At 48.6% G+C, this 27,970-nt stretch overlaps 2 protein-coding genes across 7 annotated transcripts in view; one reads left to right on the top strand and one right to left on the bottom strand.

Moving 5' to 3' along the window:
- The window catches only part of Dgk (diacyl glycerol kinase 1), a 603,682-nt gene that overhangs the window by 207,890 nt on the left and 367,822 nt on the right, over positions 1-27,970 (top strand). The gene's annotated exons all lie outside the window — the stretch shown is intronic.
- Positions 233-20,408, bottom strand: LOC144178339 (monocarboxylate transporter 12-like). The gene is made up of 4 exons (XM_077706105.1): positions 20,081-20,408; positions 12,531-12,674; positions 8,572-9,555; positions 233-675 (listed from the first exon to the last, which is right to left on the bottom strand). Exons 1-4 carry the CDS (start codon positions 20,274-20,276, stop codon positions 380-382), a joined length of 1,620 nt encoding a protein of 539 aa, XP_077562231.1. The 5' UTR covers positions 20,277-20,408; the 3' UTR covers positions 233-379.

The following is a 27,970-nucleotide window of genomic DNA, read 5'->3' as shown; positions in this document are numbered from 1 at the left end:
CGGACAAACCCCAGGCCTACGCCCGAACCCTTACGAGCAGTGGGTGGCCTGTCTGAAAAGACCGGACCCTGGGACCCAGCGCATGCTGGTGAAGAGGGCCTGGACTGCCAGCCAAGGCCAGGGCATCCCGGACTAGGGACGCGCCCCACCGTGCGGGTGCCCTAACGGCAGCACCAGCGCTCGTGAAATAAACATTTATTCCTCCTCCTCCTTCACCTTCAAAGCACGGGAGCAGACTTAGGTTTTTTTATTGCCAGTATGACTCTCGCTTACTCATATCACAGTTTACCTCATTTTGTTTCATGCCGATTTCTGCCATAATTTACTCTTGCGCACCATCAATCAGTGTCCAAAGCGCCTCCAGTTGCAGTGCTGATTATTAAATGCCAGTCTGGAACTCTTCCCTCTTGACCATCAGATCGGTGTTTTGGCAGCCCCGCGAGGGTGTCGTATCAACGTCAGTTTCAGCTGGGCACGAAGTGGCTTTTAAGTTCGTCCGTCGACCCGCGTTCTGAGGTCGCTTCATCGCGGAGAGTTCGTCTTTGTTCACTCTTCGCTCGTCGATGCATTTCTCTTTGAGGCGTACCATTAGCCACAGAAGCGCGCAGCTGGTGGAGACGGCTGCCATGGCGTACATCAGCCCGTCGTAGCTTCCGAGGTTGTCCCTAAAGTAACCTAGAAAAGGAGAGGGAAAGATGAAGAGTGCTTTAAACTTTGCGGCTGCAGTAGACACCCACTATTAAAACACCCGCGATCTGCCCAGCTCACTGATGTTCTGGCGGGCGTGAAGGCAGCAGATATAGCGCGCTGGAACCGACATCAGCAGCGCCACGCCATCGACCCGTGTGGAGGCCACGACGTTTCTCCGCCAAAAACAGCGGTGCCTGTCGCTGCCGGGTGGTTAAAGCGATGGTTAGCGATGGGCTTCACGAACTGGGTCACTACTTGCACACCTTTGTACTTCTGTTTTGCAAGTTGCGGTTTCGCAAGTTTGCACATGAAGCGCTGTACTTCATAAACTAGGTTAGCACTTGTATGTGTGCTGAAAAAGTTCATGGTTGTGCTCCGAATGGATTGCTGTTTAATCGGGGGCCTTTTGACGCAACGGAAATATAGTTCAGGTAAAAAATTGGTGCAGGTTGCCCTAGAGGTGCGAGGCTGGAGAAACAGCAGGGCTGGCGGCCCCTCTCCCTTCGCCGGGCGCCCGACTGCTGCACCTCACATGTATTTCCGAATTTGCCGCTGAAAGTTCTCGATGACTGGCAGGCCCGGATCGTTTTGTTCGCAGGCTTTCAGATCTCTCCCGAAGTGAACCGCGTTCGCGCGCGCTAGATCCAGCGACAACCGGCTTCGCGAACTCGGCGTCTGTAGCGCGAACTCGGTGTCTGTGCTCCCCACTTCAGGCGCGAACGCACGTGAACTGGCGAGGAGAACAGCATGCGAGAGATCATGCCACGAACACTGGAAGGACTGTTCTCGAAGGTCGAGCTGGCCGACGCCGGGCACTCTTCACGAGGCGCGCATTCGCGTGTGTGCTTGGTATTTTTTCTTCCTATTTTTTTCCTTGTAATGATCGACGGAGTAACTAGAAGCTTAAACAGCTCTGCTCCTAAAATAACTCTGGCTGCTGATATAGAAACTATTAGTTTATCTCAAATGATAGCCCTAGCTAATTTACAGCGTAGCCGTGTATCTCAGGGGGACAGGTATTTTCTTGTGACGTTGGTGTTCCTATACAGTCGGCAGAAATCGACAACTCTACGCGCCTCGGCGAGCGCTCGCACCTCGAGTTGGGAGCGAAGACTAGCGTGTGCTCACTACACTAGGCCCAGTTCGCGGTTGATTTCACGCTGCCGGAGGCGAGCCGGTCCTATAGGCACGTTGCACCGGACACAGGCCGCTGTGAGCGCAGCGCGTTTCCTACTGAAGTTGTCTGTAGCGCACGCTAGGGAATCGGTAAAGGAGGGGCGATTCTTCGACCCGTTATCACCCACTGCCTGCAGCATGCCGTGCCAACCGTCTATATGGGGCTGACACTGAGACACGGTGTAATGAAAGACGGCCGTGATGAATGCATGGGTTCCTCTCTGCCATTTTTATTATCTGCAATCTGACTGCTGGGCTACAATATCAACAGCTAACGTATTTTAGTCTGCGGCACTTAAACTGTTTGTTCTCCTCGGCCTTATTATTATGACGTTACCTTAGATGCCCTCTTTGTGTGGGTGCCCGTGCGTGAGTCGTGATAATCCCGGCTGCTGCTGTCTAGGACAGGGCGCTGACGCTTATATAATGTGAATTCTACGAACCGATCCCGTGATATGCGTTGAATCTTTCCTACAAGAAATGACCCCTCGAACCACCAGTGTATAGAAAACGGCGCTGCTGCTTGCGAGGCAAACATAAGCGCAACGTGCCTAGGGTGCGCTCGCGTGGCCCATAACTATTTCACAGGTAAAGTTGTAGAATTACGGTCTGCTGTTGGGCTTCTATACGGGATGAGTGCGGTTACCGAAATTGCCTTTGACTCGTGTGTGTTTTCTTAGCTGCCTCGAAAAAGGGTATGCGATGGTAGACTCTTCAAAACAAACACATAACAATGGTAACTATTGTCTTATCAGGCATCGTGGATAACTATCAGTGGCACTTTTATTACAAATATTATGCAGCAGCCGCGCCTAAGGCATTTCAGGGATGCGACCGCTGCGCATAGTGAGCAGTTTGGAGGCGAATCCTATTTTTTGCGCCAAACTGCTCCAAACAGCCTGATAAGCGAAGATTTTAACGCTCGCGTCAGTTTTAGTGGAGGGAAAATGCCGACTTCACAACATGGGGCCCTATTCTCGACTGCACAAATTCACAGTCAATTCGGCATGTTTTTAGCGTAAGCAAAACGTAAGCAATCAGTGACGTTGTGCACGTATAGGTATGAGGACATGCAGTGTAATTTGACGCTTAACTCCTAAAGACAACAACCCAGCTACCAAATATCGGGCATGCGAGATATCACAACACTTGGCATGTATTGGTTTAAAATTTGCGTCATCACCCTAAGGCGATCAAGTAAAGTTGATCAAAAGCCAGCGAAAGGCGGGTGTTGCGCTAAAGAACATCTCACAATCTTTTTTACAGTATAGATCTATTTATTTCTTTCACTCGCTGCTAGTAACATAGTTGAGCTCTCTCCTTCTATGCAAGCTAACTCTTCTTTGCCGTCTCTGGCTTGGGAAACGGGGGTGGGGGGGGGGGGGCATTCACAAATGCTTACTCATACTTAATAGGAATGGCAGCAAGTGAGGAGTGCGAAACGTGCGGCACGCTGGGGACGATACGCCACGTGTCATGCGAGTGCCCACGCTTCTCGGCTGAAAGAAAGAAGCTGTCGTCAGCATCGAGGAACCTGGACTCTCGGCGGCCATTTTCGGAGGAGAAAATTCTGTCACTGGCCTTCTCTGTCATCCACTCAGAAGTCGATTAAGGAACTCTTACGATTTCTACGGGCGACGAACTTAAACATCTAAACATCAGACTATAAGGCTGAAAGCCTCCAGTGTCAATCACTGAACTTTAACGTTTAGTGTTTCAGCGCTGCTCCAACATTTATTCATTCTTTCCCTTCTCTTTTTGGCCTATTTTCCCTTTCCCACGAGCAGGATAGCAAACTAGGCTCTAGCCAGGTTAAGTTTCCTGTCTTCCTTCTACATCCTTCCATCCTTCCTTGTTGCGTTATCACCTACCCGGCCGTCACCGCCAACACGCTATCGTCAGCTGCTATCTTGCAAGTTTATTGCGTGAGCACAGAAAATTACGGCCGTGACCATCGGTTGTATAACGCGGTAGGGACAGCGAAACGCTACGCCTGATAACGACGAAGCGTGCCTTGTGTCCCTAGGTAAGGTTACATAATATCGGCACTCTTTTCTCCTATTGTTCCAAGCCGCCGCCATGATCATTGGCCAGTTCGGACCACGTGACATTTGGTTATACTGCGACGGTTCATGGGCGACGCCATTTTGTTGCTTGTGCATTTTCAGTGGGTAAACTGAGGCAGACTTAGCTTGTCCTCCCTCCTCTGCGGCTGCGCGCGACTGACGTCGTTTTGAACGCGCATCAAAGATAACGCGTGTAGCAGCATTTCAGCGGCAGAAGTGTGCCCGAAGATGCCCTTTTGTTGCATCTTCGGCAGTGTTGTTAACAAACGACCCGGTAGAAGTTAGCGGCCAGGCCGTAGAAGCGGCCATCTCGCAACACAGATAAACACCAAAATGGCCGCCACTGCTGACTTGCATGCCCCAGTGGCGGTACTCTTACACCTTATCTAGTGACACTAAGCGTGCCGATGCCGTAGATTCACGCATTCGTCAAGTTAGAACTCAATTAGCGCTGTAATGAATAAACCAGTCAGCTTTCTTTGTTATTTTTCTCTTGAATTCGACTATGTGAACCACCAGCTTTCTATAGGAGAAGGGTGGACAAATTCCATGCGTTGTGTTCTTTCTAATGGTGAGGCTTGCAGTGTTCTCTTATGGTACCGTTGCGCCAAACAAATAATTGCTGTATTATTGCCAATCATGAAAACAAGATACGAGATGTTATTTTTATGCACCGTTGTCGCTGACTTGCAAACAGTCAGAAATATTATTTGTTTCCACACGTCGTGCGAAACTGCTCCTGTTACGAAATCACGAAGATTTCACGGCGCCGGAAGTCTGTGAAACTTTTTGCCCTATTCCGTGGCGACAGCGGCCGCCATTTACAAGCTGTTGCGTACCATCACGTCACTTTTACGCAGGCTGAAGTTGCCAATATGTGACGTAGGCGGTCCCGCCAACTGTGTAAATTACGTCACGTCTTCTTGGCCAATCACACGGAGGGCGTGACATACAAGCCGTATTGTTGTTGAATAACAAAGACAGGCCTACGTTGTCCTGCTCGCTGCTTTTCGTCTGGATTTTTATTATAGACCAAGAATTATTCGCTTTCAGTCGAGAGCAATAAGGCAAACTTTAGAACTGGTGCAAGTAAACGTCACAAAACGTCAAAATGACATTAACGTACACAACCAGGTTTGTCAACCGGAAGCATGTGGCCAAAATTGAAAGCCAATCAGAAGAGACTTCCGGTGAATTCACAGTTCACGGTGAATTTAGTTCGTCGAGAATAGGGCCCATGAGTTTCTAAGCAGCCTCGAGGTTGGGATATTTTTATCGGCTTGATCGATCGCTCTATCAAAAAAAAAAAAAAAAAAAATGGGTAACCTACGCAATTGAGATGCGAAGACTGAGGAAACCGCGGAGCTGGCGGTCTTCGCTGGCTTTAACTTAAAGGAGCCAAGAAGAGAAAATACAACTTCATGTAATTTGAAAGAACTAGGATTCAGTATCTCACTAAGCTCCATTACAGCCCCAAAAGATGTTTTTTAACGAAAAAAAAAAGCAAGAAGTATTTAAAAACTTTCAAATTTTGCGCCACAGTGACGTGTTATGAGCCAGAATGACGTCATACGGGCCAACAATAAAACATAATTTTCAGTGCGTTAACTGCACGTCAGCATTCAAGTGATGCGGTCAAATGGAACTAGAGGCCCCATTACAGACGTCTAGTCATGTGTCGTCTCGACAGGTCAGTTAGGCGGCCGCCAGTCGCACAAACAAGGTTCCGTGACGTCATAGAAAAGTTGCAGGAAATCGGCTAGGGGGCCACGACTGCTTCACACGTTTTCTTTAATATCTCCGTTATTTGTTCGAAGATTGCGATGATATTGGTATCATTGTTATCGGGACTAAGCAGTTTTTCTAATGAACCCAACTTGTGCTTTGTCTTCATGGCTCCTTTAAATTTTCTTAGGTCTGCCCGTTTTCAAGATAAAGAGGGTTAACAAGCGAAGCAATCCCCATGCGAACTGAGTTAAATAACAGTCCTCAACCCACCCTCCTAAAGTCCGAAATCCAAACTGCCAAACTCCGAAGCCAACGTCCACTTCAACTCAGCGAAAGTCCGAAGCCAACATCCGCGCTACGAACCCAAAGGAAATGCTACGCGCCCCGAATGCGAGAATAGCGCGATCGGGTATACACGCCGGTTTCATACCGCGAGTGATCCAGGTTCGATTCCGACCACGGGGAGCGCTTTTTTCTTGCGGCCGCAATTCCGACACCTGGTCTCCTTGCCTCCTCGCCACTTTTCCTCGCACTTGGCGTGTAATTTTTCCCCTCTCGTCTTCGCGGAGCGGAGTTTCCTGTTAACGTCCGGCACGGTCAGAGCTGAAACTTAAACAGCTCCGCTGGTAAAACGTGGGGATAGCACCAGATAGCGAAAAATGCCTCAAAGGCCAGGATGTGAAATCGGATTGCACGTTTTGTATTCTGAAAGTTTCCCCGCCGAAAACGATTTCAAAGTGCCATTGAAAAATACTTGTGTCAGCTGAGGTGACAAACTATTCGGGTGAGTTGATGAAAAAGACGGCAATTTTGGGTGCGCTGTATCCGGAAAGACTCTACTGGACCTCGCCATCCTGGTATCAAAGAAGCGACCGCCGCGCCCGGGAATCGAACCCGCGTCACGATTTTACGGAACCCCGCGTCATTTTTGGCAGCGAGCTTGCGAGCCGCAAGAACGTCACGATCGGCACGCCAAAAGTTGCGGCGCAGTATGCATTCTCGCCCGATAGCGGGACTGGTTACGGTTAAACTCCGGTAGTAATTATTAACGTATCTGAAGATGAGGTGGCTAAACATAGAAACATTACTAAAAGTACGATCGTGGTGAATGTGTACATCAGGGATTGTAAAGGGTGGGCTGGTAGGGTGCAACGACCGTCAACTGGCTTTGCGCAACTTCTGCGTGGCTCTACACTCGTTCGTATACACTGCAGTCTGGAATCACAAAAATTTAGTTTCAGCGTTCAAATGATAATAAAACACCTGAGGATTGCAGCTTTTTTATTTTGACATTTTTAACGGCTCTCTGCGTTGTCTATGCATACAGCCTCTTTAAAAAGTTTGTAAGATCGTAGTGCAGTTCGCACGTCGCGATAATTCATTAAAAAAAAAAACCTTTATTTCAAAGGCTGTTTCACTGTGGTGTGCATTCAAAAATGATTAAAAAGTGTACGTGGCTACATATTTGATTTTGTAGGCTCCTAAGATTACGTATAAAATGTTGTTAACTGCTCCGAATTGACGTTCTTCTGCTCCAAAATATACATTTTGCTGCTCCAGAAACTGCGTTAAAATCTATTTCAGCTGTCTCACCCTGGCCTTTTTAACCGCCTCACAAAGCCGCTGGGGGATTGACATGGCGATGTCCGTTCGGCGGAGCTCCGTTCCATCTTTGCCTGTGGGGATAAAACGGTAGTCCCTCCAAGTTCCATTAAACAGTTAATTCAGAAGAAGATTTAATAGCACACGACAAACGATTGTGTTTTTTGTTGTTGTTGTTGTCGTTGTTGTACTCGTTGAGACTGTGCCGCGATCAATGCTGTTTTGTTCGTCTCCTGCACGCGTTCGGCTTCTCCGTCCAGTCCCGTACATAGCGCGGATTGGGGTCAGTTTTCTTTCATCCATCACGTAAAGTGTTCCGATGGAGTGGATGCTTAATTTTGTGACCTACAACAACCTTTTTAGGTGCTAAACAGGCATCAAGTACAGAAGCTACAAAGTTACTCAGTGTCCAAAAAGATAGCGTTATCTTTGTGTCATCTTATGAACGCAGATGTTTTGCATCTATTTAAAGAAAGTTTAGCGGGCTGCCGCAGAAGCCAGCGAACGTGCTTTGCGCGAGCCGATTAAAAGCACATTAGTGCCTGCGGATGTCAGGTTGACAGCAGCCCGCTGTAATGGAGGGCAGGACATCTTTAATCGCTAGATTTTGCAGCGTACACACCTATGTGGGGCGGCCGGTACGTAGCTAGGCATATGCAAAATGTTTGGCTGAGATGAGCTGAACTTCGGCTGTTTTAATGAAGTAAGTTCTCAAAATGGTGTAGTTAGAAGTTTTACGAACTGGCAGCTTAAGATGAAATAGTTTGCTTATTGACCACGTAGCCTAAGGTATTGAATTTAGAAAGCCGTGTCAGATGTTCACTAATAGGCACATTTTAGTACGTTCTGAATTTTTCCAGCCTCAGAGTATCGCACACACGATGCCAGGCGAATCGCCATTGCAGCGCCGGGACTAAATGACAACCGCAAGGCGTTTGTTTCTCTTTGAACAGCGCTTACATTATTTCTGAGGAATTTCCCTATGGGGGCTCGGAACGGCACCAATCGGTAGTGCAACGTGGGCTGGGGCAGGGGATGCATAAATGCTACTTGCTCATTTATTAGGTGATTTGATTATGTGCCCGCTAGCACTCAAAGGCCTAAGATAGTCGCGTGGACCCAAGAAAGGAATTACGCACGCCAAACAGACATTGATATCAAAACAAACAAACAAACAAACAAACAAACAAACAAACAAACAAGTCTCCAAAATATATACAAAAATCGAACCGGTGAAATACTAATGTGCCGTTTTGCGTAGGTCAGAAGGACTACGTATATATCACGCTGAGAAGGAATGCCAACTAACCGATCACTAGTGGCCTCTCGAGCATGGCGAAGGCGGCGATGAAGTTGGACACGCCCATGCACAGACCGAATGCCTCTGGGTCGACGAGCTCCGCCAAAAGCACGCAGGTGAAGGTCACCAGCGCCCCGCTGCACCAGCCGGCCACCGACACCGACGTGGCCAAGGCGGCGTACGACTGAAAGTGAACCATGCACGCGTACGCGGCAGCGTACGCAAAGAGGTGCAGCGAAACCAGCGTGCGCTTCCTCACGAGATTGTTGTCCATCACCAGTCCGGACATTGGCCTGGACACCAGGTCGGCTGCCGTCATGACTGTGACCAGCGACACGGCGTACCACTTGGGCAGGCCGCGTTCCATTGCAAAATCGACCACCACGGTCAGCAGCGTCGTGGCCAAGAACCACAGCTGCCCGATGGTGTAGGCCAGCATGTAGAACATCGGGAGCTTCAGGAAAGAGAGGCACAGGGCCCAGGTGCCTCGCTTTCCGCTGTGGCTGGCGGACACGTCACACAGCCGGGATAACTTTTTCCACGTGGAGATCGCCTTGTGTTCGTTTTTTTCTAACGACGTTGCACCTTCTGGCGCGCTTCCTTGTAGGCACAAACAGGCACTTTCTAAAGGTTCGCTGAAGCTCTTGCGCCTTTCATTTAGCTCACTTGAGGTGTCAGGTCGGCGACTCTCCGTGGGATCTTCGAAGAACACTGGTGACGTTTCCGCGCTACAGCCCGAACCGCGGCGCACCGCTGTAGGCCGCGGCGTTTTGGTGAGGAATGAGGCGGCCGTCGAGTTGAGCATCAGTGCGCCGCCCAGCAGCAGACTTCCTCGTATGCCGTACTCGTCGAGAAGCCACTGCACGAGGGGCGGGAAGATGAGGCCGCCCAGGACGAAGCCCATGTTGACGATGCCCAGGGCCCGGGCTTTGTAGCGGGACATGCACCGGTTGACAGCCGTGTAGCCCAGGGTCAGGATGGACAACCCGCATCCTGGGTGAGCAAAATGTGACAGCAGTCGCGTTACGTGAGACTACCTGTACCTGCCTCGGAATCATCGTCTCGCCCCCGCCGTATCAATCAATCAATCAATCAATCAATCAATCAATCAATCAATCAATCAATCAATCAATCAATCAATCAATCAATCAATCAATCAATCAATCAATCAATCAATCAATCAATCAATCAATCAATTGCGTGCCCAGGAACAGCCGGGGGGAAGTCGGGCTCGCGCACGGAAACGAAAACAAATAGACACGAGACGTGATGTGCATATCTCACGAAGAAAAAAAGGAATAGTAGTGGTTACACACGGAGAAAACTACACATTTTGGCATAAACAAACAACACACACTTACAAGCACCCGCTCATACACGCCGAAGGAAGGGATTGCAGTGAGGCATATCTGACTCAAGTGAGACGAGAAAATTTAAAAAAGCAAACAAAGAACAAAAAATCGAAAGGATGGTTTTGGCCGTGTTTCATGCTGAAGCCACAGAATGGAAGTCAATCAAGATAATGAAGACAGGGGTGAAAACAAGTAAAGAACGAGTAAAGTGGACAGTTAGGCCATCACAAACTCACAGACATGTTTGCGAAACACAGTAGGGCAATCATTAGATACATTCATGCAATCAGAGTACCGATCTTGTACGTGCATTGCAATCGGAACATTGGGCACAAGTCACGCAGACATTTGGGATTGTAAAAGGTACCATGTTCTACAATCAATCAATCAATCAATCAATCAATCAATCAATCAATCAATCAATCAATCAATCAATCAATCAATCAATCAATCAATCAATCAATCAATCATTTGCGTGCCCAGGAACAGCCGGGGGGAAGTCGGGCTCGCGCACGGAAACGAAAACAAATAGACACGAGACGTGATGTGCATATCTCACGAAGAAAAAAAGGAATAGTAGTGGTTACACACGGAGAAAACTACACATTTTGGCATAAACAAACAACACACACTTACAAGCACCCGCTCATACACGCCGAAGGAAGGGATTGCAGTGAGGCATATCTGACTCAAGTGAGACGAGAAAATTTAAAAAAGCAAACAAAGAACAAAAAATCGAAAGGATGGTTTTGGCCGTGTTTCATGCTGAAGCCACAGAATGGAAGTCAATCAAGATAATGAAGACAGGGGTGAAAACAAGTAAAGAACGAGTAAAGTGGACAGTTAGGCCATCACAAACTCACAGACATGTTTGCGAAACACAGTAGGGCAATCATTAGATACATTCATGCAATCAGAGTACCGATCTTGTACGTGCATTGCAATCGGAACATTGGGCACAAGTCACGCAGACATTTGGGATTGTAAAAGGTACCATGTTCTACAATCAATCAATCAATCAATCAATCAATCAATCAATCAATCAATCAATCAATCAATCAATCAATCAATCAATCAATCAATCAATCAATCAATCAATCAATCAATCAATCATTTGCGTGCCCAGGAACAGCCGGGGGGAAGTCGGGCTCGCGCACGGAAACGAAAACAAATAGACACGAGACGTGATGTGCATATCTCACGAAGAAAAAAAGGAATAGTAGTGGTTACACACGGAGAAAACTACACATTTTGGCATAAACAAACAACACACACTTACAAGCACCCGCTCATACACGCCGAAGGAAGGGATTGCAGTGAGGCATATCTGACTCAAGTGAGACGAGAAAATTTAAAAAAGCAAACAAAGAACAAAAAATCGAAAGGATGGTTTTGGCCGTGTTTCATGCTGAAGCCACAGAATGGAAGTCAATCAAGATAATGAAGACAGGGGTGAAAACAAGTAAAGAACGAGTAAAGTGGACAGTTAGGCCATCACAAACTCACAGACATGTTTGCGAAACACAGTAGGGCAATCATTAGATACATTCATGCAATCAGAGTACCGATCTTGTACGTGCATTGCAATCGGAACATTGGGCACAAGTCACGCAGACATTTGGGATTGTAAAAGGTACCATGTTCTACAATCAATCAATCAATCAATCAATCAATCAATCAATCAATCAATCAATCAATCAATCAATCAATCAATCAATCAATCAATCAATCAATCAATCAATCAATCAATCAATCAATCAATCAATCGTGTTTATTTATGTGCGCAGGAACAGCCAAAGAAAGGCCTGAGTGCTGGCGCACGGATAGTTACATAAAAACCAAATACAAGAAACATATTGCAAGAAACAAACAAGCGAGAAGACACACAAATTGAAGTAGTGAAAATGCCATAAATAAAACACATGCTGACTTCGCTTTGCTATGTGCCGAGAGCCTGTAGTGAGAGAGTGGTCTACGGAGCCTACATACGACAAATGGCGCGCGGTGAGGGAAACTGCATACACGTAGGGACATCACCACGAAATATCTGCGCCCCTTAACTCTGTTCAGATGGCGGTAATCCACAATCGTTGGTGTTTTGTATGCAAAGCATATCTTGGCGCACTCCAGGGGCTTTTCTGGCGCCGACAACTGTGATTAGGAGCCTTGAGCTGTTGCCCTTGTGCCTGTATTCAGCATTAACGTTAGGTAAGCTTAATGTATACAGTCTAGAGAAAGGCCGAGCAACGTTGAAGTTATTCTACGTCGTTCTGCGGGCATCGGTTGACGATTTCAGGCGTCAAAGTGTAACGCTAGGCCTAACTGCGGTCCGGCGCACACCCCCTCTCCCCCTCTCCCTGAGGCGGGCGCATATCCCTGTTCCCAGCCACGTGACGTGTCGCAGCCAATGGGAATGTCATGCCAAATTTGTGCCGACGCGGATCTGGGACAACGCGTTTTCGCCAGCTGAGCCAAGTAATGATTGAGCAATGCCGACGTCTGTTTCCAAGGCTTCCTCGATGACAGACTACGGGTATAAAATGAATCAAATGAAGGGTCGTACCGCCGCGATAGCCCGTTTTTGTCGGATCTTTTAGGAAACCGGTGACCACTTACCGTGCAAGACCCCCAGGCAAATGATGAGGAATGAGATGTCGCTGGCGAAGTAGCAGGCCGACACCGATAGGGACATCAGCAGGCATCCCGCCGTCAGCAGGCTCGATATTTCGAAGTACTGAGCTAAGACTCCCGAGACCGGACCTGTGCGGCAAGCGAAGGTTTATTTGCTTGTTTGCACGCGCCCGCAACTCTGAATCATGGTAGGGGGCAGTGGGAGGGGCACCGATGGATTTATGAGCAGGTCGAAAAAAAAAGGGGGCGTGTGAGAACATACTGAGTCGGTCAGAAAAGAAATATACAGGAGGCTTTTTCACGTACAGGTGGCGTCAAAAGTAATTGGAACACGTTCTCATATATTTACAGAAATTTCTTCATCCGGAAACTGCGTGGCTGCATTTGTGTGCGTTTAGAGGAGTCTTCCTTAATGGAAAAAAGCTTCCTGTAAACCGGTAATGGCTGCCATAATGCCAGTAAGGCAAATATTTTGCGTTATTCAAAAATTATTGTTCCAATTACCTATGACGGCACCTGTACCTTCCGATACTGGTATATGAGAAAAGAAATTGGAGGACGTTTAAGCTTCGTTGGGCCTTAGGAGCGAAACGCGTAGCCAAGCGGGAGCAGATGTATCCTGCTTGGCTGTACGTTTCACGCGTTTTTCGCCGCAAGTCTCAGCCTCCCACCATTTTTCTGCTTTCTGTGCCACGCCATCCGACTCAGCATTGAGCCTCTCACCTGAGAGGGCTCTGCACTGTGACAAGGTAGGACTTACTTCAACCCCCACGATCGCTTCCGAGCAACAATAAACCCAACTGGCAAGAAACATTCGTTCTGCTGTGATGTCTCTTTAGGCGATCGCTCAAGCTTCGGAATTGAGGAAATTGAGGTGAACGGGGTCGGCGTGCGGAGTGGGGAGCGTGTGGTGTGCGCCTCTGCCGGTGTAACGACTGCTAACCTTCCTTTATACAGCCCCATTATCCCATCTTGAGCACAGGACCTTCCTTCTGGTCACCACAGTCGCAACAACACGTGCAAAAATATATAAACAGGCCACCTCCTGTTAAAACATTTTTTTTCTTTGTTCAAAATCAAAAACGTAGTCCGCGATTCGAAATCTGCAGTTATAAATTTTTCGAGAGTGCGAATCTCATCAAAACTCTCTGCAATACTGAAACGGGCAACTGCCCACTCAGGCCTGGCTGGGAACGAGAGCGCGCAGATGCTTCTCAAGGATTCACTGACCGAGCAGACATCGACACTAACACCGCATTCGCTCATTCGATGGTCGGGCAAGGATCAGATTGTGTCCTACAGGGACATTACAAATCCCCACCGCTCACCCGTCACTCAATACGAGGCAATCCGTCGTATGGCGACTTCTTCAGAATAATTCGGGTCCGAACCCGGTTGCGTACAGCTACTGTATATATGTAGGATAATATTCTGACAAATGTCATAATGTAAGGACATTGCATGCCTAGCACGTAAGCTTTGGACTTGCTCGCAGGCGGCTACAGCAGCTCACACTTAGGTGGAGAAATGGGCGGCCGTGTTTCTCAGCTCCGACCGAGCGGATCAAGCTTGGGCCGTCCAGCTGGCCGAGGACATTGCGGCTGGAGCCCAAGGGCTCTTTGTCGGCGCCTAGAATCTCCACCTTCCCCCAATAGTTATATATATCTCTCCCCCACCCCTCTCTCTCTCGCTCTCTCTCTCGCTCTTTCTCTTCGTTAAGTTTGTGTTCGACATTACGCAATTCTTTATATTGCTGTGTGTATGTTCCTGACATGAGTGCTGTGTTTGGTGAGGGTAAAGCGCCGACGATTCGTCATGCGTTTCTGTTGCCCTTCAAGTTTCTAAACTCCCTAGACAGCTCACTGAATACAACATTTTTGACTGACCGTCCTACTTGAACTCCGGAAATGGGAGCATAAGGGCAATCATTGTTCCTCGCCACCGCCCCCCTATCGCCCCGTTCGTCTCGCGATTTTGAACTAGGGACACAATTGAAAAATGCAGCTGACAGTAAAAAGTTCTTCCTCATAGCTAAGAAGTGGCGTATGATACATACGGGTGCTATACGATGCAAATACTTGAAACGCAGCCTCGGGCTGAGCCCGTTGGCAGCACAACGCCCCAACGATGTCGCCACAGCTCTCTGGGCCTGCGTTATCGCTGCGTGCGGGCACTTGAAAGGCGGCACTGAGTTGAGGAGAAAATAGGTTTGTTGACGCGGGCGCGCACGTGCGCAGTTGTTATTTTGTTCGCGCGGTCACTTAAAGGAGCCATGAAGAGAAAACACAAGTTTGGTTCATTCAAAAGATTGTCTCGTTAGAATCATACTGACACCACTTTTAACGTAAACTTCGCTCAAATAAGCTACATAATTAGGAAAAACGGGAATGGTCATGCGACCCACCAGCTCATTTCCCGCAACAGAACCTATTTTGTCACATGAGCTAAGCTCTGCGATTTGCGGAGGCTGGCAGAAGCAGACGCAAATTAGGTAGAACTTACAAACTAGACGAACGAGCGATTTGCGCTTAAATTCAGGGCACGTCTTTACAAAGCAATAAGAATGATGGGACAAACAGTGGAAGTTACGAAAGCACATGTAAACATAGAAGTACTGATGCGTTCTGCTGTTCGTACTGCGCACAGCATGCTTGGTTTCGCTGCACAGCACTACGGGGCTTGGGGTTGTCTCAGACGACACTGGCCGATTGACGCAAGCAACGGTGTCTTACGTGACCCCATTTGTCGAGTGAGCACTGTTTCAGGGAACGAATATTTTCTCCCAGAACAAAAACAAGCCAGGTTTAAATGCGGGCAAAAACAAACCAAACGCTTGCCACGGTATGGTGGCGCCATCTAGGTTACGGAACGTAAAGAAACGCGGGAACAAACCAACACCGCTGTACAGGGTGGAGACAACCTTCGAACGGTCCCGTGCCGCCGCAATTGGGCCAATGGGCTCAGCGCGTTATTCTTTTCGTTTCCCACGAGACCTAGCAACGCGAAACAGACAATATGATTTAAACTTCTTCAGTAAACCGCGTTGCGGCAATAATTTTAGCGCGGTTTTGACACAATGACTTGCTTCGGCGGCGAGCGAGCAACCAAACATGGCGGCGCCAGCGTATACGTGTCTCTACACTGTACGGCGGATGCGTGAATGAAGGTATTCTAGGCTGCAGAGCGGTCGGTTTCAGTGATGTCACTTGGGACCACGAAAACGCACGATTGAGCGGGAAAATCAAAATTTTAACCTAAATTGTTTAATTTCTCAGTGAATAAAGCACCGTTTGTATCCGGACAAGCGCTGGGGGCACTATAAAACACGAAATCTTTCGAATAAAACCAACTTGCATTTTCTCTTCATGGCTCCTTTAAACGGCAAGGAGCAAGTTGACACGCACTCTCCTTCGGTCCTCGACATACTGCGCACGTGGCAAAGCGTACGACCTGGCTCGGGCGATAACGCATAGAGTCGGATGTCTCGCCCCCGCGTTCGCCTTGCCCGTTTGTCACCGTTTGCCCCGCCGTGCCTCCCTGCCGCTGGCGTGCCGCAAAAAGCAAAAAAGAAAAAAACGTTGACTGGAGAAGAGCGGACATACAATTCTGTAAGGTTCTGGACCAGGGAAAGCAGCTTTCCGGTCCTGTCAAGCACGTTTAAGACGACGAAATAGAAGGCACGTCTTACGATAGGTATGAAAGCTCTTCGCCGGGTATCATCATGAAAAGAACGACGTCCTTTTGCGGATAAAGAATCGTTTCACCCCCGCCCCTTGGTAACGTCAGGTAATGGACGGTGTGGATCTAGCTCCTCCGTTAACAATCCCATTGCCCGCTCCACTGTACTTGAATAGAGTGCACATTCATTTTGAACGTCAGGAGTGGTATGACACGTAGGCGCCACCTCTAGATGCTTCACGCCCGCCTGCCCCCCTACAGGGAGGGACATTCACGCGCATGCTTTCACTCTAGGACAGTGAACATCTTTGCCGGCGTTCAATTAGAGCCGTGCCCGTAGCACGCAGAGGGATAATTGTTTAGTTATGCTCCAGCTTCTCGGCGCTTGCGGCGATTTTTTCAGAACTTTGGTGCCGTCGTGCATGCGCGCATTCACCGCCGCAAGAACCATTAACGGTAAATCGTTTACGTACTCCGGTAAACGCACACCGAAGACCAAAAAACTTTTCCATCCCTTCCTAAAATACAAAGTTGAGAGAAACGCGAAAGCTAAAAGTAAGTCCAACCTTCGCTTTTCGCGTGTCCAATCGATCGTGAAACCTTGAAAGACCCAAATCGCAAACGAAGAACGATCCCATGCGAAGATTTTTCGCGCACTAAGTAAACACATCTACGAACGATCTAAATGTATACTGATACGTGGTTTATGAGATAAATCCGTAGTATTGTACTCCGTCTTCCATATCGATGCGTGCATTGACTTATCTAGAACAGTTCCTTTTTCCCGATTTTCACGTAACCGTTTGGACACAATGGAGGCCTGGTTTCACGCACACGCCGTGTGTTCAGTGATCTCATCAGATCTTTTCAGTTGACCAATCGTTCTATAGTGAAATGCAATCGTCTTGTGACAGGCCACCATCTGTCCCAATAATAAAGATCTCGCTTTATTAAATCGGTGCTTGCGACCGGTCGCAAAAGGCGTCACCGCGTAGTCTTAAGCGATTGCCACATGGAGCAATTTTGCAAGCGATTTGGGGAGCGACGCGAATAGCGAAGAAATACTTTTCGCCGCGGAGGACCAAATCGCTCATCGGATCGCTCGGTTCTGGTTCGCAAAAAAAAAAAAAAAAATTGCTCACCTCCCGGAAGTGGCCTCAGCGACTAGCCAATAGGAAAGTCGTAAGGGACGCAACTTCCGGCTTCGGGAGAGAACAGGAGAAGAGGCGAGCTGCGGCACAGGGCATCCTTGAAAAGTACGACCATCTGCGTACTGAAATACGTTTGTTTCCCGTTTTTGTGACAAATGCGCACATAAAAAACCTTGCAGCCGTGTGTACTTCGATAATCATATTGCGCGCTGTGCGGCAATATTGGGATCGCGCTTCGAAGTCGCTCGCGCGATCACTACATGTGGCTGCCTCAGCGAGCGATTTGGACGAGGGATTGCGGATCCCCGTCGCATCGCTCGTCGCGTCGCTTGCAAGAGTCGCTCCTTGTGGTTACCGCTTTACGTTGCACTTTGGTGTTGAAATCGAAGTGCACGTGCATGTCCTTGCATGCTTGCCAATGGGTATTTTTCTTGACGAGAAGCTGATTATTAATGTAGCGTCTTGGTTCGGGGGAAATCTCTCTCGTTACTTAGAACGTCACGAGGTGCATCTCACGTTTTCTTTATTGTTGTTGTTCAGCGGTTAAATAGGCGCCCGCCCTGCACTGTTGCCACGGAAAATAAAGGATTCTCTTGGGAACTTAACGACGAAAATGTCGGGATCCTCCAGACCAATCTGATCGCGTCCAGCCAGCATGAACTGTGCAACGCGTCCGTCGGGGTATACAATATAACGTAATGACTTGGCGATAAACCTGCCAGCAGCGATAAGCAATCATACGCCCGAAAAACGAACAGAAACTTCTTCTGGCATTGTGTTATCTCTCTAATCGGGGCACGCACGCTTAACCTTCGCCGTGCCCGTCTGAACAATGCACATGATGGGGAAAACGAAGAAAGCGACCCCTTAACGCTCAATTTTACACCCGTTTGTAGGAGTACTCCGCGCGAGCACTGCAATGTCGCGACACCAGAAGTGCAACGTTGGACGAAGCGGTGATGCGCTTTGAAGCGCTCGCGTGCCCCGGCCTACTTTATATCGGGTTGTACCTCGTGTATTGCAGCATAGAGGGGATATCAGACCTAACGTGACACCCCTTTTTGGAGGAGCGTTCTAAATAACGATTTTATTGACATTATGCGGTTGACGTGCCTCAAAAGTTCCTGTACGGACTGATACTTTCTTTTGTGTTCTTCAAGCGCAGTTTATACGCCTTGCCTAAGATCAATAGCTTCTAACGATCCGAATAACGATTTTGATGTACGCGTACTTTACGATGTTTTGTTCGAAACGCGTAGGTGTAAAACTGAAAGTGCCGTAATGGGCCTGCTTACGATTGCCGAAAAACCGCATAAAATAGAGCTTAAATGGGCGTGTCATGAGCGGACCTCTTGGCGGAAATAACAGTAAAAGAACACACTTGGCCGGTACCCGCCGCAGTTGCTCAGTGGCTAAGGTGTTGTGCTGCTGAGCACGAGCACGTTGGTTCGATTCCCGCCAGTGGCGGCCGCTTTTTTGGGGGAGGCGAAAAGCAAAAACGGCGGTGTGTACGAGGTTTCGACGCACGTGAAAGATCCCCAAATGGTCAAAATTCTTCCGGAGTCCTCCACCACGGCGCGTCTCATCGCCTGCGCTGCGCGGCGCGTTAAACCCAACAATCAATCAACAACAAACTTGGCCGATAAATACTAATGAGACTACAAGTGGAGAAGCGAAAGCGAGAGCTATAAAAAGCTGCAGATATAGCGTTCATTCATTGCGACTCGAGCATCCGCAATATTTTTATGCCCAGGTTGTGTGGAAGACGAATCTCGACTTAAGCCTCCGTTTCACCACATTTCCAACATTATGTATGTCACCTTGAGTCCTAAACAAAGTTATAAAGTCCATAATGTGCGCAAAGAAACCTTGCTGGAAGCAAGACCACGTGCACATGTTCACCATAAGGAATATTAACGGCCGCTTGCAATGCTTTCATCCGGAACTTTCATTATAGGAGCATGTGGTCATCCAAGGTTACCATACACGCACGTTGCTCGATACTCATTTGCACCATAACCAGCATTTCGTTCGTTATTGCGCTAATGCCTCCGCCTTAATCTCATCTGTGTCACAAATCTCCCATCGAAATGCGACCAGTGCATTCTCGTCAGTGGTAATATTGTGGCCGTGGTACAGTGGGCTTTTTTTGAGCAATGACCATTAGCAAGAGTATGAGCTTACATTTCTTGACATCAGCGGTGAAGTACGTCGACTTGCAATCACGACTAAGCCGACGACGGTGACGATGAGTGCTTTTGCAACTGACTGTCCGAACATCCAATAGGCCGAAGCCACACTTTTGTGATGGTTTGCGTTAAGCTGTTTCGCCATTCTTGTGCGCCGACAAAAGACGATGGTCGCAACGGGATGATTATTTAATGCGAACAAGTATGATATGGGGCAATCATTAATACAGCGGATGTGGTTAAAAAATAACGACTCAAAGGGCGTGTTCCGTACCAAACGAAGTAACCTTCACCGACGACGCTTATCAGTCTCCCCCATATAAGGACGGTTCTAAACTGGTTCACTTTCACATCTATCAGCAGACATACAAGTAAAAAAAAAGACTGTCCACCGCCAACATGGCTTTTTTTTTTATTATCCATCTCTCTCTATAGCTCCCCTTCTTAAAAAGCGCGCACGGTAAAATAAGAGGATGAGAAAAGCGCGGTGGAAGTTTTTCTTTTTCTGTCCGCTTACCTGCTGCGAGGTTGAACAGAGTGGTGAGGCATAGAGGCCAGGAGGCTTCTTCGCGGGACACCATAAACGTCTGCGCAATGCCCACGTAGATGATGGCCCCCGACCGAACCATGGCCAAGGAAAAGAGGTTTATCCAGAAGCATGCTGCGACGACCACCCATGCTCGCGGCGAGTCCACCGCAGGATGAGCTTGCATAACGCGCTTTCGCGTGGCTGCGAAGGGGCCAGCCCTTCCGAACTGCGCCAGCGTCGCTCGACGCCGCTTCTGTTGAACTGTATCTGCAATCCCCGAGACGGGAGTCAGCGACGCCTAAGGCCTCCGCGGAGATAGAGGCTATCTATATACCCCACAAACGTCGGCATCCCTCCTTCTTCAGGAGTCTTTTCTTTTCCCTGCATAAGTTTGAGGGCCTCGTACGGAACACTTATCTGAAGAGCCAGTGATTTGGCTGAGCGCGAAGCTATTTCTTCACACCGATGACGACAAGGTTGACCGCGATATTTCGGCAGGTGGGGCGGGGCGATTGCTCCTACCCCACCACAACCCCCGAGCAGCCAGAGGGAATGCTGGCCGGCCCAGATCCCCACGACCAGCTTCAGTTCGTCAAGAGGGCCCGGCTGGCGGTGACCGCCCTGTGACTTTTTGACTGAGAAGACCCCTTACCGACGCGAGCCGCATGAAGTGAAAATCTTGGTTACAATAATATTTAGTCTTCCTCCTTACTCCGGAGGTGATGTCGCCTACAGCGACAGCTGTTAACGAACGGCTAAGCTTGATTATGATTCCTGAAGAACCATTTTTTTTCTGCCTTAACGTCTAACGTTGTGTTTGCTGAGCGAGATAAAAAAAAAACTGTGGTTGATTGCTCTGTCGTAGGAATCGGTAAAATACGAAAGTGAAATGTGCGGCGAAATCTGCAGCTGAGCATGATTTTCGGGTCGGCGCCTGTCTTTTGGGTGTGCTGGGCGAGCGACGTCCTGCTGGCGGGTCGCTTCGGCAGAGGTGAACTGGCGTCATTTCCGTGACGGATATGACGTCAGTGAAATCTTGGGGTATCCGGGCATAAAATATAAAATCCGAAAAGGAACAACCTTAAGTATAACCTACTCTTTAGTTCTAAAGGTTGCTTCCCCACCCCGGAAGAAGACCCTGTGTGCAGGGCTGCACCCTTTACAGGCCGCTTGCTTCGTTGTACTGGCGTCACTTCCGTGACGGATATGACGTCAGCGAAATCTTCGTGTATCCGGGAATAAAACACTTTCGTGTTAAAATTACCAATAGGAGGAGTATGCATTATGTGCATAGGGGGGTATTGGCCGGCGGCAGATCGCCCGATAAGACCATTGCTATTCGGTGCTGTCTCAGGTACGAAAATTGACGTCAAACATGGCGTGGCAGTTTAGAGTTCTTGAAATGCGGCTGCAAATTCAAAGTTCTTTTCAATGCAATGAACTAACGAGTGCATCTTAAGTGTGAGGCAGGCTGTTTGTGGCAGATGGGTCCTCAAACGTTCACAGAAAGCTCTACCGTGCTTGGAAGCGCTCCCGGGGATCTCGGGCGCACGAACGAAATGCTTTAGCTGCGCATTCAGTACAAGTGATGCCACCTTAACAGAACGGTAAAGTGCTTGGTGGCTAACGGCTGAGCAGCCTGACATCGCAGTTGGGATTAGAGATTTTGAAATTGCGGCGGTGTCAGGTCCACTTTGCTTGTCGCGCCTACACGAGCCGACATTGTTTAAAATTTATGCCTCTTCGTTTCATGTAACAGGGAAAAAAATACAACACTATTACGGGAGCGTAATGCGATTAGACCGAGTTTGCTTGGCTTGCAGCTTGTGCCTTCTCCGGCATAAAATATCGCAAATTATCATTATAGTTACTAGTCAAATCGTTCATCTCGCCAATAAGCCTGCTTTGCTGCCTTCACCGCAGCACACGTGTGCCCACTGTGGAGAACCCTTTAAATGCCAGCACCGATGACGACGATGATATGGGCGAGGGCATGACGCACAGACAACCACTTTTCTCTGCAACGGAAATATGAGTCGTTTTCGCGAATGCCACTTACGCGCAACGGCAAGAGAAGAAGCCTGCGAAAAGCTGACAGCATATCAAATTCGCCGTCAGGGACATAGCGATCATCCGGCGCCTTCGCTAAGGCAGCCAGGACTCTTACGCGTAACGTAAATAAGCGTCGCTTCCGCCCGAGGCCGTCTACGGGTCAACCCTGAGCCTCTTTTGTTTTCTTCGTTCTCGCTTGTGGGGTGCTCATCCCCTTATCTCTTTTCCTTTGTTTCCAGACACAGGACTCCAGACCCTGCCACTTTAATCCCCAATTAGCCGGGTTCTTGCTTTCTGTCTCGATTTGTCGCGTTCGCTTATTGTTGTTGGTCTTCCTTTTCCGTAACCTCGCCCCCTGTACTGGCCTCAGTTAATTCTGGGCCTCTGCGACGCGCCGAACTAGAATGCCGCGTGTCCCGAACGCCCAGTAATTAGATCAGCAGGTGACGGCTCCCGAGCTTCTCCAGCTGCAGAAGCACGTGCTCTCCTTTCAGCTCACTCGCCTTCCAGCCGGCGGCGTTCATTTTCCTTTCCCGGCGCGGGGCAAGGGCAGCAGGCGGCGTCTGTTGCCGGCCTGCACGCGACGTCTTCCCCGGGGAAATCGCGTGTTACTCGGCGAGCGCTCCTGCCGGACTGATCTTTCCGCCACGTGTACACGGGGCGCCGGACCGGCCACCCTCGTGCCCAGTTTCCCCGTTCCTTTCTCCCAGTGGAAAGGAAGGTTCCCACCGTTAGTGTTCGTGCGTGTGTGGAACCGGGGGTGCTGTCGCTCTAACCAATTGGCCGGCAAGCGTTTATCCTGTCGACCAGGACAAGTCGCGTGCGTAATGATGTGGGTTGTTGCCCGGCAACCGTATCCCACGGCAACGCCCAGCCCGAAGAAGGAAACATGCGCGCGGAGCGCGCGTGCAACTTCGATCTGCGCCGGGAAGATGCTGGAAGGTTTTTTTTTCTACTTCCCTCTCCTGTTACTCCGTGCCGAATCCCGCGCTTCTTTCTTGTTATCCTCTTCCGTCAGGCGCTTCCCCCTTAGCCCCCCCTTTCCCCTTACCGTCAGGGTTTCCGCTTTTGTCCATGGCGCCGATGGCATCCGCGTACTGCTCCTAGCAATTGTCTTTTCCTAAAGAGATTCATTGTTTTTACTTTGGTGGATTCGCTGGACCGCGCCAAATGCCGCATCTGGCGCCACCAGCGCTGCAGCGGGAGGAAGACGCCACTCCTGCCGGCACCTGAGTGCTTCTACTGGTTGGCGGCCGCTCGTATTTCTTGCATGTACACCTTGTTGTCCTAGTGAACAGACGGCGCGCTTCGTCTTCTGCTCCATGAATCTCGCGCATTGTGTCTGCGGGGCTGATTGAAGCACTTTATTGTTGCATGGTATTAGAGTCCCTTATAATTATTGTGCGGCAGACAGAAAATGGAAAATTGGAGAGGGGCTGGGACTGTTACGTGCACACCGATTAGATTTAGCATTCCTTAGAATTTGGAAGGAAGCCTTGATTGAGCACTGAGGCGCGTCTGCCGTTAGGGCTCTGAGTTGTGACCTAAACACTAGGCACACTTTTTATGTTTTATTCCCGGATACACCAAGATTTCGGTGACGTCATATCCGTCACGGAAGTGGCGCCAGTACAACGAAGCAAATGGCCTGTAAAGGGTGCACCCTTGCACACAGGGCCTTCTTGCGGGGAAGCAACCTTTAGTACTAAAGAGCACCTTTATACTTAGTGTTGTTTGTTTTCGGCTTTTTTTTATTTTAACACGAAAGTGTTTTATGCCGCGATACCCCAACATTTCACTGACGTCATATTCGTCACGGAAATGACGCCAGTATACCTTTACCGAAGCGACCCGCTACCAGGAGGTCGCTAGCCAAGCACAAGCAGAAGACGGCCGCCGATCCGCAAATCATGCTCAGCTGCAGATTTCGCTGGGCATTTGACTTTCGTGTTTTACTGATTCCTTTGACCAAGGAATCAACCACAATTTTTTTTCTGACATTAGGTATGTAAAGTCGCAAAAGATGCTAGTATGAGCTGATATGTCCTGAGGGAATCTCGCATCGCTGTCGCGTCAGTGGCTAGCCCGTGAGCTACATGTGAGCTTTAGAATACTGTTTGTACAAGGCACGCATTTATTTTTCGCAGTTAGTGAGTCTCATGTTGTACTAATGCGTTTTATGAGCTTGCGGCACGGTTAGCCTACACAGGGCAACACTTTCTCAGTTTCTTCGCTGGGCTTAAGCGATATTTAAAGTTTGTACCGGCTGTGTAACAGAAATTTATTCTAAAAATTAGGAAACCCTGCTTAATGCAGGTCTGGCGTTCTTCGAGGTATGAGTACAAGGAGGTGAAACAAAAGAAATGTACACATGGCACGCACATACACGAAAACATACACCCGGTCATTCAAAAAGCACACAGAGTATCGCAGACCTCAGACTCTTTTAGCAAGCGCGAAATAGCTGTGGTTTTTCGATCAGCATCATGTATTGATGACCTTACTTGTGCCGGTCAGTGCATCAGGGGCCAAACCTCTCACGTAGAATTGCTGTCAACAGTGTGAAGTCGTCAAGGAATCTAGAAAAAGGAGCTTTTCTTGCGTGCAATCGAAATATTTTAGGATAGAAAGCAGCCGTAAGCATCTTCATTATTATTGGCATAAAAGGTTTTCTTTGCACTCAATAGGAAATGCTGTAATTTTATTTTTTCTTGTCCCAGAATTTTTTTGACGTGACCTAAACGCTGAAAACGTCGCTGTGACCCTACGTGGTAGAACAAATGACGAGGTCTCCCTCCCAGGGTTGCTCAGAAGATGCGAAACATATATTTACTTGATCTTCTTAAGATGCTCGTCGTGGGTGATCGGTTGCCACGATTCATAAAATGAGTCTTTATGATGTGACTAGTACAAGCTAAATACAACGCGACTCACTGCTGTCGGGACGTCCCGGAACTAAGCGATTGAAGATGCGTGTATCTGACGGGAGTCATGGTGGCCAAACAGCCGGATTGTGTGTCAAAATTAATAGCGGCTGTAATGTCGCCCAAGTGATTGGCAGACTGCGATGCCAGCGCAGCGCGGCTCCTTCGACACCTGCAGAGCCGCGCTGAACCTCTTAAGTCAGTTTTTTGCCGGCTTAGTGGCGGTAGGACATTTTATTGTAAAAGGAACACCAAGTCCCTATTGGGAGTGGCTATGGAGAGGGACTAAAGACAGCAGAATGCAGGGAGTACATTCTTAAACGTTAATTTCGTTGAAGGCACGAGGGACGCAGCAGTTCTTGAAGGGACAGGCAATCGATTGCGTCGAGTATATTTTCTTCATTCCAAATGAAAGGGCATCACTTAAAACGCGTTAACACGAAAGGATCTTGCTGATAGCGTCCTCGAACTTGTGAAATCGCAATTGTCCGATCTACCGGCAATACGTGTCCCAACAAAAGGAATGTTGGCAACCATGACAGTGCGCCGTGCGGCAACACACTTTGAACTGCATGGGAGATTAAGAGAGCTGTTCAAAAACGTGTCCCCGGCTACAAAAAGAACAATAATGTGCAACCTTTGTTGTTCCTTCATGCGGTTTTTTAATCCCGTGTGGAAATCGACGGGATTTTTTCGACACGTAAGGTAGTGTCACGTTGAGACAGTCCAGGGCGACACCTTTCAGAGTTCGGAAATTTCATTGTAAATTAAATATTTTTGCGTGTTTATTCAAAAATCTTTTGCGGTTACCCTATTATATAAAACGCTGGCTTTCATGCAAGCTGAGGACATGCACTCCACAAAAATCGCTCGTCTGTTCCTGTAACATCCACACTGAGACCGGCAGCAGCCTTTGATAGTTGTTAGACTAGGAGGATGGCACGCCAGCTCGGAAGTTCTCTCAGCGGCATAGCCGTTCCGCCAGGGTGTGCCAACCTCGTTTTAATTCGAATGCATTAGTAGCCTTTCCAGCTTAAAACCCTGCGTCAACGTTGGCGTCGTGATCCGTTGGCATCGCAAGTCTCAGAGAACCGTTCCATAGCGCGTGCGTCGCATTAATGACACACAAGAAAGAAATCGCGAGCGCAGAATCCGTAGGGTATAACGGCCAACCCCTCTTTACAGAAAAATCTGCGAGTACGGTTGTCGAAAGGAAACCGTTAAGGATTAGTCAGGTAGAACAGTTACGATAGGACATACGGACTGTGTAAAAAACTAAGCCCGAGACAGCGTGCTTCAGCAGCGGGTACAAAAAGTAGTGGCAAAGGCTGTCAAACGCCTATAAAAAGGTCTGCATGGGCAGTACTGCTAGCTGCTCTTAAGAACCTCAGCTGAGTTAATTCTGTTACTGTACCAACAATAAGCAAATTCGTCTGTACTGATCGACGGCAAAAGTACATGTTTGAAGGCAACCAATGACTAAGGAGAAGGAAAACTTTCAACGGTTTGGTGAAATTTTTACGAATACCTTATAGTTACAACTTACAACTTCAGGAAGTAATTGGTCTGAAGCCTTCAGTAGGTCACAATTTCCATGTTCCTTTCCTTTCAGGAATTCGTATGGCTTTTTGTTTTTCGCATTTTACGAAACTACTGGAGGCTGAGCGTTGAAGTGGGGCGCAGCATTTGTATTCTTACCTGAGAAGTTCGTCTAGCAAGCGGACGAGGGCAGCTTACGACACAGCGGTTTGTGTCGTAACCCGCTCCAGCCAGATATCGGGGGCGGGAGGGAAGGGTCCTTATCTATATGCAAGATCAGCTGTAGACAACAGGCGCCTGTAGCTTTCTCCGGCCTCAACGGCTTTTATCACAAACCTTGGAGTTCTAGCTTGAATCATCTGTTGCCACGTCACTGCGTTTCTCTCACACGTACAAGCGACGATTCCAACGCAGCCCACTGCATTATCATTTATTGGTCTTCCTTATCGAAGCTGTTCGTTCACTGCAATCTATTCTATCACGTAGGGAAAATATACAAAGCCGTCGATTTATTTTTGACCGGAACAAAGCGTACGCATTGGAAGAAAGAGAAATTTCAAGCTCCGGGTAAATTGGGGTACTCGTTTCTAGGTAAGTCAGTTTTTAGATGCAAAGCATCTCATGCTCGGGGCTGTGTCCTTCCCTCCATCGTTTTCGTTGTCCGCCGTTCGCACTCTACTGCGCATGCGCGTCTCTTCAGGGGCTGAAGAGACGCGCATGCGCAGTAGCGCTCGGGCTGACGTCAGCGCAGTCCACCATAACAAGAAATAGTTAGGCGGCGCCCGGTTTCGATCCCACGACTCTCTGGCGGCAAAGGGAGGTACGTGGCGCTCTTCCCACTGCGCTACAAACCGAGACGGGAGCATGTGCTACGAATGCGCCTTATGTTCTTCACTCATTCAAACTACAAGAAGCAACTGATACAGAGAAGGCACGCGAAGCTGAACGTCAACGGAAACGACGAACTGAAAACTAATGTGAACTTCAGTCGACCCCATGGCTGCTTCGCATGCTACTCAGGGTTCACCTACGGGAAGATGGTGTAACTTTTTTAGAGAAGTCCTAAATGATAGCTTGAATGCAATCTTTTGGGTCATCCGTAAAAAAATCAGTTGAAATTTGAAAGCTCATTTACCCGCCAGAAGAAGGTACAAGCGCCTGGTTAATCCTACTGGCCAAGGTCAAAGTGATGCCATGCAGCCCAGGAACACAATAATCTCGTCAGAGATCAACATTTGCCATTTTCTGGCATTGATTTCGATGTGGTGTGGTATTTTCTTTGCGTGAACTTCCCGTTCCTACAGCAACGGGTGATCATTGGGCGTCTATCCCACCTTTAGCATCTGTTCATTTGCAAGCACGG

Source organism: Haemaphysalis longicornis, unplaced genomic scaffold, assembly GCF_048455015.1.
Source record: "Haemaphysalis longicornis isolate Haplotype H1 unplaced genomic scaffold, Haemaphysalis longicornis Haplotype H1 scaffold_4, whole genome shotgun sequence".
NCBI lineage: Eukaryota > Metazoa > Arthropoda > Arachnida > Ixodida > Ixodidae > Haemaphysalis > Haemaphysalis longicornis.
This window is presented reverse-complemented; position numbering and strand designations above follow the sequence as displayed.